The sequence below is a fragment of the Netta rufina genome, assembly GCF_964035555.1.
Source record: "Netta rufina genome assembly, chromosome: 11".
Taxonomy (NCBI): domain Eukaryota; kingdom Metazoa; phylum Chordata; class Aves; order Anseriformes; family Anatidae; genus Netta; species Netta rufina.
The window spans coordinates 20,959,208-20,977,192 of record NC_140134.1 but is presented as its reverse complement, the minus strand read 5'-3'; the positions used below and the strand labels follow the sequence as shown (position 1 = coordinate 20,977,192).

Genomic DNA, 17,985 nt, shown 5'->3' with positions numbered 1-17,985 from the left:
TTCTGGAGAAGCTTTGCTTCTGGCTACAGACTTTCTTTACAAAATAGTTATTACAGAAATGAATAAAAGGGGCATTAGTAGAAATGCAAACCTGAAAGTTTTTGCGTCTTAGTTTCTCTTTGTATGCCGCAGCATTGTTTAGCAATAGCAGAGGAATTCCTGTCTTGGTTTTACATCCCTGGAACAGTTTTGAAGCTGACTTTCCCAGGTGTTGGTACTCCACTGCTGAGCAAGGCTCTGCAACAGCTCTGCGGTCCTGCCACGTGCCACAGTTGAGGTAATGCACTGTGGCTAGATGAAGCAGCTTGTCCTAGGTAAAGATGGTCACAAGAGCATTTAGATATACAGTGAATTATTTTTAGGATGTGATTCTGGAGAACACAACGATGCTTCAGTGCAAATGGGAAGGATCAGTTTCTGTCTGTGGTCTTTGTAAGAAAGCTCAAAGGAAAGCGATTGCATCTGTTAGCAAAGAACACTTTAAGAGGTTACAGCAAACACTCCAAAGGCTGTGGAAGATTAGTTTAAACTAAACGGAACTGATTAAATTTCAATGCCATCGTTAGCCATGGCACAATTATCAACTGGATCTCATGAAAGCAGCATAACGAGTTGAACTTTGAAGGCTCCATCAGCCTGCACGGTGCCTGTTTGAGCGCCTCTGGGTAGTTTTCCTTGGAGGTGCAGAGCTGTCATGCGAGGGGTGGCAAGGGAGCAACAGCATGGGGATGTGCCCAACAGGCAGTGTGTGAAAGGCAGCGAGGAAATCAAACAGCATCGTAACGTTTGGCTTCCTATTGCTCCACTCTGGAGGCAGCTGTGACCCTGCAAACACGTGCACTGCCTTTGGCAAGGAGCCGTGCTCCAGGAAAGGTTTGCAGAACGCCTTTCTCTTCCTGAGCCATGCTCTGCAGACCACTGCTGTTGGTTTAACCCGGCGGCCTTCGATTTGATTTAGTGCATTTCAGACAGATTTTATCTCGGTGCTCGGAAAGCAGCCTCCCCCCCTCCAAAGTTAGCAGACACAGCGCTCTGTTGGGAAGCCAATTCTACACGTGCACAGAAGTCCAATGCTTAACAAAACAGCCAGCGAGGACCCAGCTGCCTAACAAGGGAGCTTCCTGCAGAACCCGGGGAGGAGACACCCTGCCCTTCCAGAAGGAGACACAGAGAAGGGAATGAAACCTGAACAGAATCACAAGTCTAACATCAGAGCCCCCCGGTCCCTTTGCTTCAGGGTAAGCAATCTGCTGTTACGGGCTGGCGGTGAGGCGTAGCCCTACAAACAGGACTGCTGTCCTGACCAAGGTCTAGGATTACACTTGCGAGAGGACTTCCCTTGGCAGATAACTGTTGGTTACCCAACTTTCTTCTGAACTGAAACCTCCAGGGAATGTTGATTCACTTTTTTTTTTTTTTGAAGTGGGGTTGCGCTAAATCTTTGTGTTTTTTTGTTTTATTATCAAACCTGTATTTTGCTCCAGCTTCCTTTTATCAGCACAAACCAGATTTTGATACTGAAATCCGTGATATATTCAGGTGACAACTAGCAGAACTCACAGCTCCGAACTGGTTTACTACATCACATTTTGGCAAGCCTACTATAAAACCTGGACAAGACCCTTTTATTACCACATTGTTGGAAGAGAGAGTGGAAAAAGTATTCTCGTAAATCCTCTGTCAGGAAAAACAACAACAAAAAAATCTGAATTTCAGTGAAACCCTAGGAGGAACATTAGGAGTTCACAGACTTAGATCATAGTGTGCCTTGGCTTTGTCAGGAACGCTATTTGGAGAATGCCCTCTCTGAGGCTGGCTCAGTGCCAGCGTGAACGTACCTCGCTCCCCAGCCTGGCTCCTGCTGAAATAACCGCTTCACTCAGCAGGTCACAGCCCGGGCCCACCTCTAGGTGCAGCCTGGTACTGACAGCATCAGGGACACATCCACGGCATCCAGCTCGCTCAGGCTGGGTACGAAGGACTCTACCCAGGTGGAGTTTGGCTGCTGTTTAATTTCTGGCTACGGTGATTGCTGAAGATGCTCTACTTGAGTAGCAGCAGCAGCATTGCTGCGAAGAGACCATGGGCCTGAGAAACCTGTTATAGCAAGGGGAAACAGCCAAAAATACACCTTAGGAGGTCAAAATCTAGGAACATAATGCAGCCATGCAGCAGCTTATGTGGGATAGGTGGACTAGGTGGGATAGCTACCTCTTACACCTCCAGCAATTCGACAATAAATCCTTTGAGCCGCAGTGCTCCACTTCTACTCGCCTTTGAAACCCATTAGTTAAAAAAACTCGTTGCATTTTTTTAAGCAATGCTATTTCTGGCTTTAAATTCACGAACAAACTGCCCAGAGAAAGACGACCTTACCTGTAACCGAGAGCCTGTGCGCACTGCTGGAAGCGTCCATTGTCACACCTAAGGACACTGCTGGCTCTGTATTCTGTGTGGTTTCAAAACTCCAAATGCTTTCAGTTTCTCTCCTTAGATATATGTTTACAGTATCCTTGTTTGCTCATGAGCCTCAGTTTTCAAATCAAAGTTTATTAAAATGTCAAAAATAGAACTTACAGTTTCACATATGAAATAAGAGGGCATACATAGTACAGGTCTTTAGTAACAAAATAGGTGAATAATGCTTAACAAGCTAAAGCATGTAGGTGACACCACCGGTCATTAACATACAATCTCAGGTTAAGAAGATCTAAACACTACTGCATACATGCTCATACATAGCTATCGAAGGGGGAATAGTTCCATCAAGAGTGAAGGAAGTAGGCTGCCTCCTTTGGGAGAGTGAACTGGATGCATCTCAGCAGCAGAGACCGGTGCAGATCCTCTAATATCCGCATACCGGAGGAAACGTAAGATGAACCAAAACGTTTATGGAATAGCGTGTTATTTTCTTTTTAAAGCCTCATTAATCTGAAAAGACCTGAAGACCACAATTCAAGGGCCCCTCCGGGAACCTGACTTATTGCTAAAAATACAACAGCGACTCGGGCAAAGACTCCTGCTGGAGGAGTCCTTATTTTGCTTCGTGTGCCAAGGCTTGTTGCTCAGCTCTGAGATGAGTCTCCTGTGCTCACGTCAGGAACTGCCTAATTTCTAGCAATCACCAGAAAGGGACATATGAAGGATTTAATATCTGAATCCTTTATCGCCCTTTCTGTTAAATATTTGATTCATCTGAATATTCAAGAAAGACAACATAAATACAAGCATGTACATAATAAAAAAACATATACTGAATTTCTTAACCATACCGCTCAATCAGCTACTATATAGCGACTAATTATTTCTCATTATAGCTTACCAGCTTATTCGTGATATTCCATTCCTCCTACCTATCCAGTACCTTAGAGAACTAGGAAAGCTCACAGATGTTTTGCGATACAGCTGAAGTCCTTCACTGAGCTGGGTTCTTCTCGTTCCTCGTGCTTTTTCTAGTTAGGAAGTAGCACAAGGCGGGGATGCCAATACTTGCTGCTTGAGCTGGAGTCCTGAATATTCTTCAACCTGGAAGGGAGTCCTCTGCACGCTTCAAAGCATGTTGATCCTTTAGGGGAGGGGAAACTGATTTGCTTACTGCTTTCTCAAAGGTTACCCCCCAACCTGCTCATGGTAACCAGAGCTTTGAGGAAATGTCACACAATCAGATTTCTCCATCTCTGTACAAACGCATGCTGATTCCTGACAATTAAATCAAATGGATAGCACTGGATTACTTCTAAGACAAGCTTAACACAAAATACACACTGCAATTCAGTTCAATACATTAATAATAATAAAAAAAAAATCACCACAGTCATATAAAACCACAAGGCCATCAATATCATCTGCCAGCAGCCAGGCCCTTGTGTATGGCTACACCAATTAAAAAGAGTCAAAGTTCCTGCTAGTGACTCTCTACTAGTAACAAAAATGTATGAAATCCTGGTAAAACTAGCCAAGACTACCACTAAATGAGAAGATATTCCAGTACAGTCGTGTAATCTAAGCTAGGGCATGGCTGATTGCATACATTTGTGCTACATATCAAAGCTACTTTAATAAAGTTTTAGAAAGAAAAGTAAAATCAAGAATTAGCCACGTGTACCTCCGGGGCACCGCTGCCTCCAACAAGCTGCAGCCGAGTGCTACCTCCTCCCTTCCTTAGTGTCCGTACGGATGGTGATTAAGCACACTTCAGACCTGACAGGGGAATTAATTTACTTTCTTCTGTAGAACTCACCTCAACTGCGCAACTACAAGGAAACAACCGAAACGTCCCTTGGATCACACCCTCCCCAGCCTTTATCTTCTCATTGCGTGGGGCAGGACTTTCCATTTGCCTTTATAAGGTAACGCCAGAAAGCAGAAAGCTTTTATGAATTAGTGAGAAGGCAAAGGGGAGGAGAGGAAATTAATACTTGAGTGAAGATAACCTCCTCTCTCTTTTATCTAAGGGTACTGCTGGACTGGCTTGCATTTTTCATCTGAGGCCATTTTCCTTAAGGGATGATGAGGTGAGATTAACCAAAGGTTTTATCCATCATCCGAATCCTGTTTCAAAAGGCATCTATTGGCAGCGGGTGGTGATTCACTATCTGTTATCAAACAAAAGCTGCAAGTCTGGTCAGAGAGGAAACCCAGCTCCAGTCCTGATGGGCAGAGGCAGTGATTCTGCGTGCGGACCTGGAGCCAAAGCCAGGTTACTGCAGCTTGCGGCCTCCAGGTTGGGCTGGGTTCCTGCACAGCCACCACCTGTAACGAGCTTTCTGAGCCTTGAATTTATGATGCTAGTTCTGGCGCTAATGCACAAGACACCAGAGTCCAACCTCCTCCGTGATCATGGAGATCAAGAAAATTTCGGTAAAATAAAGCAGAAGTGACTTAATGCCACTCGGGGAAGGAATCCTGGGGCCATTTTTAGAGGTTTTTTTCCTCTCTCACTAGAACAGCAAGTCAAATATTTCCACAGCAGTTTGCATAAATTTGTTTGCAACTCTGTTAGAAAACTGCATCTGAAAGTACGTGCCTAACCAACCCACAAGGACAGACAGACCGACTTCAGTGGCTAGAGAACACTATTTTATACAATGCTCTTATTGCACAAGTCCATGCAATCAGAGATGGAACTAAAAAAAATCAGACACATTGCAAAAACTAAAAAAAGGAAGAAAAAAATCCTAGAAAACCTCCAGCGCTATGCCACAAGCCACGCTGAGCACACAGTGAAAGCTCCAAAGTCCTGCAGGAGGCTGCAGATAAGTGCCTGCGTTGTCCCTGCATCATTTGGCCCACCACTGAAAGGCTTCCCCAGATTTTACATTTCACATACAAATTGTTATTTCTCACTTCCGGAGGAAAACTCTCCTCTAAAGCCTCCCCCATGTGCCTGGGAAAGTGGCCAGGGGGCTCCTGGTGGTCTCTGTGCCCAGTGCACCCGGGGCCAGAAGCACCAGGTGTTGGAACCCGAGCAGTGGGGCTGATGCAGGGCGGTCTCAGAGGAACAAGCACATCCCAAAAGCCTCTCCCTACAGACACGGAAGCTGCTGGTGAGTGTCTGGGGTCGCACAAGTCCCTTCCCCACCGGGGAGCAGGGCTCTGGCACACAGAGAAACTTCCACCGGGCTCAGCGGGGCTGCTCGTGGTCACATCTGGGAGCCTGAAACTGTGCAGGACAAAAGTTAACATAAACCACCGTAATGTCCCTCACAGCCTGGCCTTCCCAGAGCCAGATCTTGTGTCTCTGCCTTGTGGATATAGAAGGAACAAAAAAATAAAAAAGATTTCCATAGGAAACTGATTATCGCTTTCTCCCCTCCCCCTTCCATTTTGGCACAAAGGCGTACGATGTTCAACAGAGATAAAGGAACAGATCATTGGGTAGCACTGACAAAGCTCTGACACTTATTTGGCAAATCTGAACCATAAAAACAAGTGCTAAGGTTGTTTTTTTTTCCAGTTGTGGAAGTTGTTTGCCATGACAGTTGCTACAGGGAAAAAAATATTGAACAGTCTGGAGCATGTATATTTAAAACGAACATTTTATAATACAGGTAAATACACTCTCCCAATTTCTCCAGGCAAAACCACATCTCAGAGCAATTTAACCAGGTGAAATATGTTTTTTAACTGAGTTTTTGTGTGTCTGAGATGCCCTGATTTGTGCATGGTCATAGTGACAGCGTGGGATGACCTACTGAACTGTGTTTTCTGACAATGGCAGCAGGGGCCCCTTCACTCCCGTCTCTCGAGCAGACCTGGACACTGAATTCACTCCGCCCCTAAGACTTCAGAAGTGGCAGATACCATTCAACATACTGAGAAAATAGAATACAAACTTTCTGTAGTTAATGTAAATAGACTGCACAATAACAAAGGCTTAACTTATCCAGCAAGAGCTGCCCACATCACAAAAGTCTGTCTGTGAGCAGCTCTAGTCGAAAGTTGCTGCAGCAATACCAGAAGGAGCCTTAACTCAGGCCTTTTGCTTCATGTAAATCCAGTCTGAGGCACTCGGGGCATCAGCTGCATCTCTTGGGCACGAAGCAAGGCTCTGCCTCCTTGTTACTGGTCCAGCATAGGAAACTCTTTCCTTTAGGGAGCATCTCTGGGGGAAATCGCTCTTGCATGTGCTTTAAATGTTTTTTCCCCCCCTCCTGCTGTAATCGCAGGGAGAACAGGTGTCCTCGGATGCATGGAGAGTGTAACACATGAGCAAGAGTCACCCCAAAGTCCCGCCGTACCTGGCTTTTCCGAGATGCTGCAAGACCCGAGGCTGGAGGTGTGCGAGGCAAAGGGAAAGTTCCCTCCCGGCCGGCTGGTGCCAGCGGCACGGCACGGCTGGAGGCAGAGCACTGGCTTCTCTCCGCTGAAACCAAGTCCATTTTTTCATCATGATAAGCTTCAGCTTCATGCTAACTGCAATGGCCCATAGCATTGTAACCAAAGTGCTAACAGGTTCAGTGGAAGTGGCTTAAATGGGTCTTTAAGTTTCATTAAAAAAAAAAATAATAATAATAAAAGAAACAAAACAAAGACAACCCACTTTTTAGCAGATCCTTTTCCTTATCACTTCAGTAACTGGGAGTTTGTTTTCTATGCCTTTTGCTAAGGGTTAAGCCAATTCCATTTTCCAGTCCTTGCTCCCCCCGCCCGCCCCCAGGAGCTATTTCCTTAGGAGACGCTGGAGCAGCGGATGCTGGGGGAGCCCATCTGGGTGAGGACCTTGTCCAGCCACTGCAGGGGACCGTTGAGGTGCAGCTCGATCCAGCAGGGAGTGCTGGTCACAGTCTGCCGCCTGCGAGAAAGAAGGGGCGGGGGAGAGAGAGAGGAAAAATGAACACAAATGTGACTTAGAAAACTTCACAAATGTGAAAAGGTTTTACAGCTACCGAAGCATTCTTTCCTGCTTAGACAATAGTCTTGCATGCGGGGCCAAAGGAATGTCTCTCTCCTCTTTAACATGCTCCTGGCCTATGCTGCCGGCTTCTTCAACACCCGATCTTTTCTCTTTACATCTCTTATCTCAAAGGAAAAACTCCCTCTATGATCTATTCGCTCCCCAGATTTCTGCCAACAGGCAGCATCTGACTCCCTGAAGAGAAAGGAGGGCTTTTATCTGAGCAACACTCCAGTTTTATTTCGCAGGCCTCGCGCCTCCTAGCTGGTTAGCAACTTCAGCTGCTTACCAAACACATTCAGTTTTGCTGTCAATACAACCAGGACATTTCTCTTTTCGCCAGCTCTTTCGGTTTTGGCAGGACGTGGAAATGATGGGGCCACTGCACAGCCACCTGAATTCCCTTCCCCAGCCCTGCAGAGCCCCTCGAGCAGCCAGAGCCGCTGCTCAGCACCCTTTCAGCACGGAGAGCAGCGCTGGGCAGCGAGGCACAAATCTGGTGTTAATGTGTGAGGTTAAAAACCCCCCAGGAGCTGGTGGTGGTGGCAAGAGAATAGAGGGGGGACACCCTGCTGGGTCCGAGGACTTTTCAGTGCCACAAAGCACCTTCCCCTCTCCCTTCTGCCTCTCTGTTGTTTGCCCTCAGGACCCCATGGAGCGTCTCCAGATGGCGAAGCAGGAAGAGATGGGGAGGAAGGGGAGGGAAGCGAGGCCGGGGCACCGGGTCCGGGGCTGTGCCGAGGGACGGCAGGACTGCTGGCCTAGGCTGAGAGGCAGGGACAGCTGCTGTGGAGGAGGAGGATTACGAAGAGAGAGAAACAGCCTGGAGACAGCCTTGTTTTACACCCGCGTTTCCCACAGAAGCTGTCCTTGGAATCTGCCCGTGGGAGGGAGAAGCCGAAGTCTGTGGGGCCCTGGGAGAAAAGGCTGCTGAAAGAGGGACCCTTCCCCTTCCCTGGGGGACAGCCCCTCTGATCCCAGCACCATCCCTGCCCCTTTGCAGCAGGACAGAGCTGCAGGGCTCAGGGGCACAGCTCTGCGGGGCTTTGGCTGAGGGTGCAAGGCATCGTGTGGATGGATCTGCCTCCCTTCTGCTTTGAACCGAAAACGGCAGCGGCTCCCTGAAGGCACCCCACCCATTCCCAGCTCAGGCGGGGCCGAGCAGAGCTGGCAGGCGATGATGCCCCAAGAGTGGGCGTAGGGGCAGGGCCCGCCCCATGCAGCCACCTAAAGGAGCCTGGATGGCATTACGGGTACCCCGTGAGCTGTCCGGGCAGGAGGGCTGCAGGGCAGGGAGCTCAGAGCACACTGAGTGCTCACACAAAGCTCCAAAGGCGCAGGAAAAATGAAGTCGCCCTGAACCCAGAGCGATTCCCTTTGCTGCCCGAAGTCGGGCTAGGACTGAGCAATCCAGCAACTGTGCTGGCAACACCGCAGAGAAAGCCAGACCCAAGGGGCTGCCACGCTTCTGCCCTTTGTGAATCCACCATGGCAAGCTCCTCTCTGCCTTCTCCATGGCTTCAGCCTGCTCTGCTGGGCTCTTGCCGGGCAGAGGAGAACCTCTGCATCACCGGCTGCCTATGCAATCAGCTTCGCCCCGCTTCCCTCCACCAAACCCCTGGCACACACGAGCACCGCACACCCCACCGGCCAGACCGCTCGCCCGGCCGAGCGGCTGAACCAGAAATCGCTGGCACAGCGCTCTGGATGCGGCTCCCGCAGTAACGTTTTCGTATATGAATCGGTTCAACAAATAAACGTGCTCTGACAAAGGCAATCAGATGGAGTATTTTGTGGCAAGGAAATGAAGGAGCAGGAGAGCGGCCTCGGCGCGGTCAGCGCGAGCGTAGGGTTTCACTGAGTGCAATGCTCTAATGAGATAGTAGACTTTCCGTAAGTCACGCTCATCTGGATTTCATTACGAGCCGTGGCCGCGAGCCAGGGCTGAAAGGCTCTGGCCCGGCTGCAGGACAATTTCAAAACAAAATGGACTCCAAACATCTGGAGAAATGAAGAAAGCGGGAGAGTAACGTGCGGGACCGGGGCTCCAGCTGATGCTGTGGCATCTCCCCCGTCTGCTGCAGGCAGCTGTGCGCGGGGCGCAGCGCAGACGGCCTCGCCGCGCCGCCAGGCAGGGGCTGCCCCCGGGTCTTAAAATAAGGCCACGGCTTTCAAGGGTACGCTGCAAGTAAGTATTTCAAAATCACATTTGGCCGAAATCCTCGCCAGCTTTTTCTCTCATAAAACAGCGTTCATTTTCCGATGAATTTTGTCTCCCCTACTTGTACTACCAAGCACTCGTTTTACTCCCTTTGCTGCCGAGGGACGTTTGCTTCTTAACGCAGCAGCGGCACAAGCTAGGCTGTGCTCTGCCCCTCACACTCTCCCTGTGTTGTCAGAAAATCCACACCGTTGGTTGATCCCGGACACCAGACACCACCGCATCTCCTTTTTTACCTTTACTATTCACCGGGAAAAATAGTGACCCTGCCTCTCCCACCGCCTCAAGTCACATTTAAGCAGCTGCCCTATGACAAGCACTAAGAAAAGGATGAGGAGAGTTAACAGGAATTTTGTGGCAACTCTAACAGTTCTCCCACATGTAGATTTTCAAGCTGATCTGCTTTTATTTTAATCCCATTGGTCCCTGATAAAAGAAAAAACAACCAACATCAAACCCAACCCGTATCAACTAGGAAGCACTCACACTGATGGTGTCCTGATAACAATGTAGACATAAGACACTCAAACTATCAATTATCCATCTGATTTTTAAGAAAAAAAACTGTTCCCACACAGGCCATCAGGATTTATCTACTGTGCTTCAGGTGAAGCTCTTGGTCTGCAGAGCACTGTGACCAAATGCACGCGATTTTCCAAGCGTATCTCGATGCGTGTTTTACACCAGTAGGATGGGAAAAAGAAGACAAGATCAACACATTGACAATAAATAAAAGCTATCTGCATTTCTAAGGAGACACTCTGGTAATTCCTCCTGCTTTACAAGCTGAATAAAGAAGCTTTGCAGAACACTTCTCTAGGCTGTGACATAGGTGAGAAGCAAAGGGAAGCACAAGCACGGTGCAAGCTTCCTTCAGAGGCTGACCTGTACTCTGCTCCCCAGCCCTTGACGAAGCTCATCCGAATCGTGCACATTCTGGTCAGCTGGTACACGGCCTCGAAGCCCTGGTTCACTGACTGAGCCAGGAGAGCTGCGAATTCCTGGTTGTTGAAAATCTTCAAGTTGCATCCTGTGAAAAAAGAACAGGACAAAGATCGAGGCATGAGCTTAATCACATTAAGGAATCTATTACTTGCTGAGAATGGAAAGAAACCTGGTGCTGCTCTCCCATGCCCCCAGAGCATGTGATAGCAGATACAGATTGATTTAACACAGGATTGCAGAAAAGGAATCAAGGTTACCACAAATCCACAGCTCATGGGCTGAGAAGGGAGAAAACCACGCTATGGACAGAGAACAACGAGTGCAAGTGCTCACAGCAGACTGCGATCTGCATGACCAGACTTGGGGTCCTCATGTGGAACCTCCTTCTACCTCCTGTACTACCATTTCCTTCATATTTTAATTTAAAAGCGTAACTACGACCATAACGCCAATTAACAGCAGTTGCTACAGGGCCTGAAACAAACGAATGCCCAGGCGAAAAAGAGGAACTCGTGGTGCTGGATTTGTGTGGTGGCTGTCAGCAGAATTAACAGAGAAGTTCTGAAGTGAAACCGTTCTGGCAAGCTAGAAAACGGTTATCAGGGTTAAAAAAGCTCATAGAAGAGCTGTTTCTGCTATAATCCTCTCTTAAATTCAAGTATGATGTGCCAAAGAATTTTCCTTTAAAACTGAAGTTCTCCCTCCAGTGTTTACTCGCAGCTGAAAGGGCTGAGAACAACCTATTCCATTGTTCTAGGTGATAAAGGTGAAATATAATCGCATTCATCACGGTTAAAATTAAATAAAAAACTACAAAACTCTAAAAAAGACGTAATTAAAAAAAGCATCGCCATGCTTGCTTTCTCCCAGATAACCAGAAACAAGTTAAATGCTGAAACTTGGCGTGCAACTAGTGCTCATTTGGGATTACATATGGGCCAAGTCTGAAAAACAACCATTTGGACTATGATGAATTGTTTTTTTTCTAAAATCACTTCTGAGCCTACTCTCTTGGGCTGGACTCATACTGTCATCTGTTTTGGGTCGAACCGCACAGAGCAAAGCGTAACCGCATTCAACGGCTCAGCAGCTGCAGAAAAAAACTACCATTTCTGTGACCATAAAAGAGCACAGCCCAAGAGCATCTTGCAGAGAGTTTGAAGGGAAGCTGTGTCAGGCATATTACAGTTTTCTAAGAGGAAAACAAGGGTGAGAGCATCAGGGCCAGGCTGAGCACAGAGAAAGAGCTGTGGCAAGGAAAGCAAACGAGTTGCTCAGCCTGCCAAGCTGTTCAGACCGCAGGATGGGATGGGAACAGGTCTCTCTGTGACTGTGCTGGGTAGGAGGGGGGCTACAACGTGGTGTGATCAACATGGGAATGAAGAAACTGCTTCGAAACCAACAAAGATTTGAAGATGGATCTGAGAAGGCAGCCAAAGACTGTGGCAAAAGTGCGGAGAGCTGGTGTTCAATAAATGCGCCTCAGATGAATTTACAGCGGAAATGTGGGTTGTTTATGCTTTCAGATGTTGACTCCAGCCCGGGTGGACTCCTGTGATGTGGCTGGAGAATTAAGTCATGTTTGTAGCGCTAGCAGCTGCTTCCTAAGCATCTGAGAAAGGAAACCCGTTAACGTGGGCCAGGACTTGTAGTGTATAGATCTCTTCTCTAAAAAAAGAACAAGTATTTCTCAACAAAAAGTTATTTTTAAAAAGTATATACATACTTTTAACTTTTAAAAATAAGGATTTGTAATCCTAGCTAAATATCCTTTGGAAAAGCATCTTCCCATCCTATCTCTTTCATGTATTTAACAGAAAAGTATATTTTTCCTAGATAGCTGCAATCAGTTCTGCAACTTTTCAGCATATCTCAGAAGTGTTTGCTGTAACCAGAGCAACAAAGTACCTGTAAAGGGGATTTCCCTAGAACAAAACTCATTCACAAAAAATGGGAAAAATGTTTTCCTACAGAATAGAAAATAATAGTAATTTAAATTATTACAAGTTAATCTAAATTAAAAAAAAATATTATCTTATTTTAAAGATAGGGACACAATTTTAAGCATGACTATCATGCTTAGAAGGCGAAGCCTGCGCAGGATGACAGCTGGGGCACGTTTCCTTACCTGGGGGAATCTTGCAGACTGTTGCTGGGTGCCAGCCGTAGCGCTGGTTGCAGTTGGGAGACTGGACAAAAATGGCACTGTCACTAAGGCACTCGGCAAACACCTCGCCGCCAATGTAGTAGAGCCTTACTCCTCTTCCTACGAAACACACAGCAGGGGTTTGGGTTAGTTTAGAACATTTATCTGCAAAACTGGAAGAAGGGTTAGCTGAGACAGACAATCTGCATCCAAGAGATCTCAAAAAGCAGCTGAACTGTGAATGAGGAAAATGAAACCCACGCAGAACTGCGCTCTCCAGCCCCGCTGTCAGTAGCAGCCTGGGGCTGCACGATCTTACCACCTCGCAGCCTGCTCATTCCAAACGTGCACGACTCTGCTATTTTCCATATGAAGGTACTATTGGTTAACATATGGTCTTCAACCTTATCCAAAAGGCATCACAGCTGCATACAGCTGTTTGTTTATTACTTACTGATTTGGAATTAGATTATACAACGTTTTCAACAAGTTACATTTTCTTGAGATTACATGTGTAAACCAGGACAAATATCTACTTCCCACTTGAGTTTATACACATTACTAAATTCTCAGTTAATAAAGGGACAAATTTCAGGAATTCATCCTCATTACTCAAATAAATATTTGCTGTGGTCTTACACTGCTATTTGAAAATCCTGCTTTCATTCTTCCAAGGAGCCTGCTGAATTTCAGGACTGATTTCTGAATCTTGGCTTGTTGCTTGTTTTGTGTTTGTTTGTTTTTAATCATTTGTTTATTTATTTACTGGTGCTACAAATCATTTCAAAAACAATTAAGGAAAAATTGTCCTGTAAAACTTTACTGCACAGAAAAAGGAATAAAGGGGAACAAAGTCAGGACAAAGAACGTGCGCATTTCTGACAGAAAACAGCAGAAAACACAGCAAAGAAATTTTGCCTTTTATTAAAATTGCATAGGTCTGGGATATTCTACTTAGCACCAGCTTAACTGAAAACAAAAATGAGTCTTACAGTATAAGCAAGGAAAGAGGAAATTGAGATGAAAATTAAGTTTCCATTTTTAAGAGAACAGTTAAGTTCGAAAATAAAAGAGTGCAGGAAGAAAAGGAAAACACAAGCTAACCACTAACATCCATTCAAAAAACGTTCTGAAGAATGTGTGTAGAAATTTAAATTCTGTCTATCTGTATTACGTTCAGTGGTTTTAGCATTCCCCAGTGCTTTTTTTTGTATTATACTTTTATGAAAGAATACAATTAGTGTTCCTTTATGGAAGATTAGCCTGCTAAATCACCGTGAATATTCAAGTATCACAGGGTTCTAAAACTGACCAAACTGCATGCCAGGTGGGTAACCAAAAAATCTCTGCACGCAGGTCTCCACCTTCCACCTTGAAAAGCACCAACGAAAATAAGGAAATAGAAATTACCAATGTGTCGTCTCGTGAGTTCCACTGCTGCATTTCTGTTCACGTTAGACAGCAAACCAAGGCAGAAGCGTTCGGAGTTGGATGGGTCGGTGAACCCATCCACGGTCATAGAGGGCTGGGAGGCGTGGAAGGTCTCCCCCACTCGCTGGTTGAGTTCATAGTAGGATATCGAGCACCAGAAAGCTGGCTCGCAGTAGGTAACAGGCTGCAGATCTGCACAAAAACAAAAAGCAAAGTGAGTCACAGGCCCTCAGGAGGGGACGGGGGGAATGAAGAAAGCACTTGTTTTGAAATATCGTTCTGCTTCATTCCTTGGGCTCACTCTAACAATCAAACTTTAATTACTTGACAGATTTTAATGGAGCGCAGCTAGAAAGTTACATCATCCCTCAAGCTTCTGGCACATGGAACAATCACAAATACTCAGAGATATTAGTCACTTGGTAAGTGGGGTGTCACTAAGCTATCCTCATACTTGGAGAAAAGTCTTAAATAGAAAACTAGCTTTTTGATGAAATGTAGGACCACTTTTGGGAGACCAGTACCCTAAAAAAAAAAAAAAAAAAGAAAAAGAGAGAGAAACCCTAGAAAGAGCAGCCCACAAATCTGCTTTCAATGACACCGATCCCCTAATCCCAATTCTGTGCACTTACACCAAAGTAACCAGCAAATAAGGCAGTCTGACTTTTGTTCTTACTGACTCTGTTACAATCTCTCTAGCACTGCTGAAACCAATAGAGTTGTCTGCAATACAGATCAGACTGTCTATAATAATGCCATCAAAGTAAATTAAAAACTAGATCCTTTCTTCCAGTCTGCTTGATATCAAGATTTCAAAAGAAAATCCATTTCCCCAGTAGATGACGACAAATGTCTTGTACCGGGGCTAGTTTTACTCCGCCTGTGGACCAAGTGAAATTAGTTCTGTGAACAGACTGAGGCAGTCTCAGGAAGACAATAAATGCGTGAAAGGTGGGGCATTCACATGGCTTTGGATGATTTGTTTAACTGCTCGCTGAGAATTTTGCTAGTAACTTCAGCAGAGGAAGGCCCAAGCCAAATATTCTTGGAAATGCTGCACTCGATGGCGTCCAGTTGTACTGTAAGCCACGAATCTGCTGAGCAGAGAAAGTGGAAAGCAGACTAAGCTAATTGATAGGCGCTCTATTTCCCACATTCAATGCAAGAAATAAAAGCCAGAGAAGAATTCCCTTCGTTCCCTCCTCCCCACCCCTGATTTATCACTTCGTCCCCGTTCACCAGGTGCTTGACCGGAGAACAGAGCAGCTTCCCATCTGGCCAAAGGGCAGCACCACTGAGCAAAACACAGCCTTTTCCCTAGGCTTCCCCATCTGTTGCTCTGGAAAGGCTTAGGTGAATCTGGGCTTAAGAGCTCAGCTCCTTCCCAGCCTCCTCTCCCCCTGAGAGCATCTCTGCAGAGGTCTCAGAGTCATTTTTCATTCAGGACCTGCTTTGCTCTGTAACCCTCAGTAACAGGCTGCAGCAGCCTGGCTTCAGCCAGAAGGCACGATGGTTTCCTCTCCATTACTGCCACCTGAGTTCCCAAAGTAGCTAAAACCCAGAGAAACGCTTTCGTTTCTGCTTTGTTACAAGCTCTGCTGACAGCAAATAAGGAATTGAACAGAAGTGTATCGGGGGAACTCCGTCAATCCTTAGCAGATCTGCAAATCTGTGAATTTTGGAGCCTTTACCCAGCCCCAGCTTCTTTTACAGTCTCTATCTTTCCTTAACTATATCACCCGAAAGAAAAACGCTCTGTCCGAGCAAATCCCACTGTTTCTGTTCTCCTCCACACATTACACCCACAAAAGAAAAACTGTTTCTTCCCCTAATGGAAAAGGACTTACTGTGTAAGTCCCTCTCCTGACACGCACAGATGATGCCTTTTTCTCTTCTATTACATCTTGGTTGTCCCACTGGAAACTGCCACACCAGGTCTATTTCTCCAGGGCCAGCCTCATTTAATCAGTCAGCAGTTATCTGTGTGCACCGTAACTCCAAGTTATAAAAACAACGAGGCCTGTATTGCTCTCTATGGTTTCGTGGTCCTTTTCATCAGCAAACACCTTTGCCTGCTTGGGACTGAAGGGAAGTGGGGATACCCCACTGAAGGATGTTGAGAAATTTTATTGCAAGCTTATTTGCAATTTGAGGACAGACACAAACCAAAAAAGTCCTATTTTAAAGAAAAACTCATCTCTCAAAAAATGTAACCGCGCTTTTAATGGTGCTGCACTCTCCTGTGATTTGTGGTCTTGGGCTTTAGCGTAAGCTGTCATTGAATGGGTGAGCTGCATTAAAATCACGTAAATCCTGCCTGAATCATCTCCAGACATTTTACATTTTGTCTTGCTACAGCTTTGCTTTCATAAATGTCCACTGCCTGTTGTCATGTAACCCACACCGCATCTTCTCCACAAGGCCAAAGGACTGTTCAGATTCAGAGTTCAAAACTTGCCGTGTGCTTTGCATACTCTACAAAGTGCTCAAAGGGTACTTGTTCCCCCAGTTTCGGTTAACGTTTTTGATACACAACATACATCAGAAATTACTGATTTACGTTATCCCAGTGCATTAGTTGCAGCCACATTAGCTCTGCCTCCCGCAGAGGTTAGGAGATAAATGTGTGTGCACACTTCCCCTCTGTGCTTTGAGGAGGGCTGTCTCTTCCCTGCTCTGGGAATTGGTGTTTCAACACAGAGAGTCACAGAGGCTTACGTTCCTGATGGATTTGTCCATAGGGTATGTGCTTGTTTCACTTACAGCTTTTGCGTCAAGTCTTTTGCGGAGCAAACCCTGACAATGGATTTCCTGTACACCAAGGGACTGCCTCACTCCAAAATAATACGCATGCAACCTCAGGCCTGGCCCTCGGCCAGCGTAAACTCCCTGACTTCATTCCCAATGTCCACATAATGCTGGCAGCTCTGCTTTCAGTTCGGTTTTCTGTATTTTTTCCAATTCAAATTTCAGTGATACAGAAGAGATGGTTGGATATCTACAAGTTCCATTTATATCTTTTGTTTGACTACTGAAAGCGTGGACCCAATGCTTCCAGAGCAAATGCACAAGCTGAAAGGAGAAAAAAAAAATCCCCAAATGTTACTTGCAACACTTTCTGTGTCTGTGGATGAAAAGATGAACTGAAAGTCTCTAAGTTCCTTCAGTCCCATATTGCAGAGTTACAGCTTTATACTGAAATGCACTGCAGCTCAAACAAACCTCGCTTCTATTGTTCCAGTCAGTTTGCCTCATGCTAGTTTATTGTCTTCGTAATTCTCTGGAACACGGCCATGGGATGGAAGTCCAAAGTTCAGCTTAGGCAAAGTAAACTGCCTTAAAAGCTTCAGGCATTTCTGTTCAAATAAGCGGCCATTCTCAGTACCGTGACATTATTTTCTTAATGGTGAAACTGCAAAAATACCTCACATTCTGCTGCTGGGAGCTTGCTGAGTTTCCCTCACTTCACACCGCTGTGTTTTTTAAATTCCTATTTAAATTTCTTAACAAACAGACAGAGGAATCCTGGTTCAACGTCTGCAGATTAAAGCAACGCCCTAGGCTCTGCTCATCCGAAGAACTGTGTGGCACAGCAAAAGCAGCAGCACTGCAGGCCACGAGCCACCAGCTAACTTCTGTCTGACTGGAGAGAGACTCAGCAAGGCTGAGAAAAAGTTCTGCTCTTACAGGGTATGCTTTGTGGCCTGCAAAGACTGGCAGGCTGACGGACCGTGCTCGTGCTTTCACCTGCAGTGCTACAAGCAGCTCCTTCCTTCGGATATGCCATCTACAAGGCACGGATGGTGACAAATTTTCATGGACAGTTGTTAAGAGCTGCTCAGGGAT

General features: G+C 46.1%; 1 protein-coding gene across 1 annotated transcript in view; it reads right to left on the bottom strand.

Moving 5' to 3' along the window:
* Window positions 1–2,553: 2,553 nt before the first annotated feature.
* The window catches only part of SMAD3 (SMAD family member 3), a 73,352-nt gene continuing 57,920 nt past the window's right edge, over window positions 2,554–17,985 (bottom strand). Inside the window, exons 6-9 of the mRNA XM_084293666.1 lie at window positions 14,119–14,331; window positions 12,691–12,828; window positions 10,503–10,647; window positions 2,554–7,294 (exon numbers count right to left, since the gene is read on the bottom strand). Of these exons, the coding sequence (XP_084149792.1) occupies window positions 7,171–7,294; window positions 10,503–10,647; window positions 12,691–12,828; window positions 14,119–14,331 (620 nt within the window). The 3' untranslated portion in view covers window positions 2,554–7,170. The remainder of the gene's footprint in view (window positions 7,295–10,502; window positions 10,648–12,690; window positions 12,829–14,118; window positions 14,332–17,985) is intronic.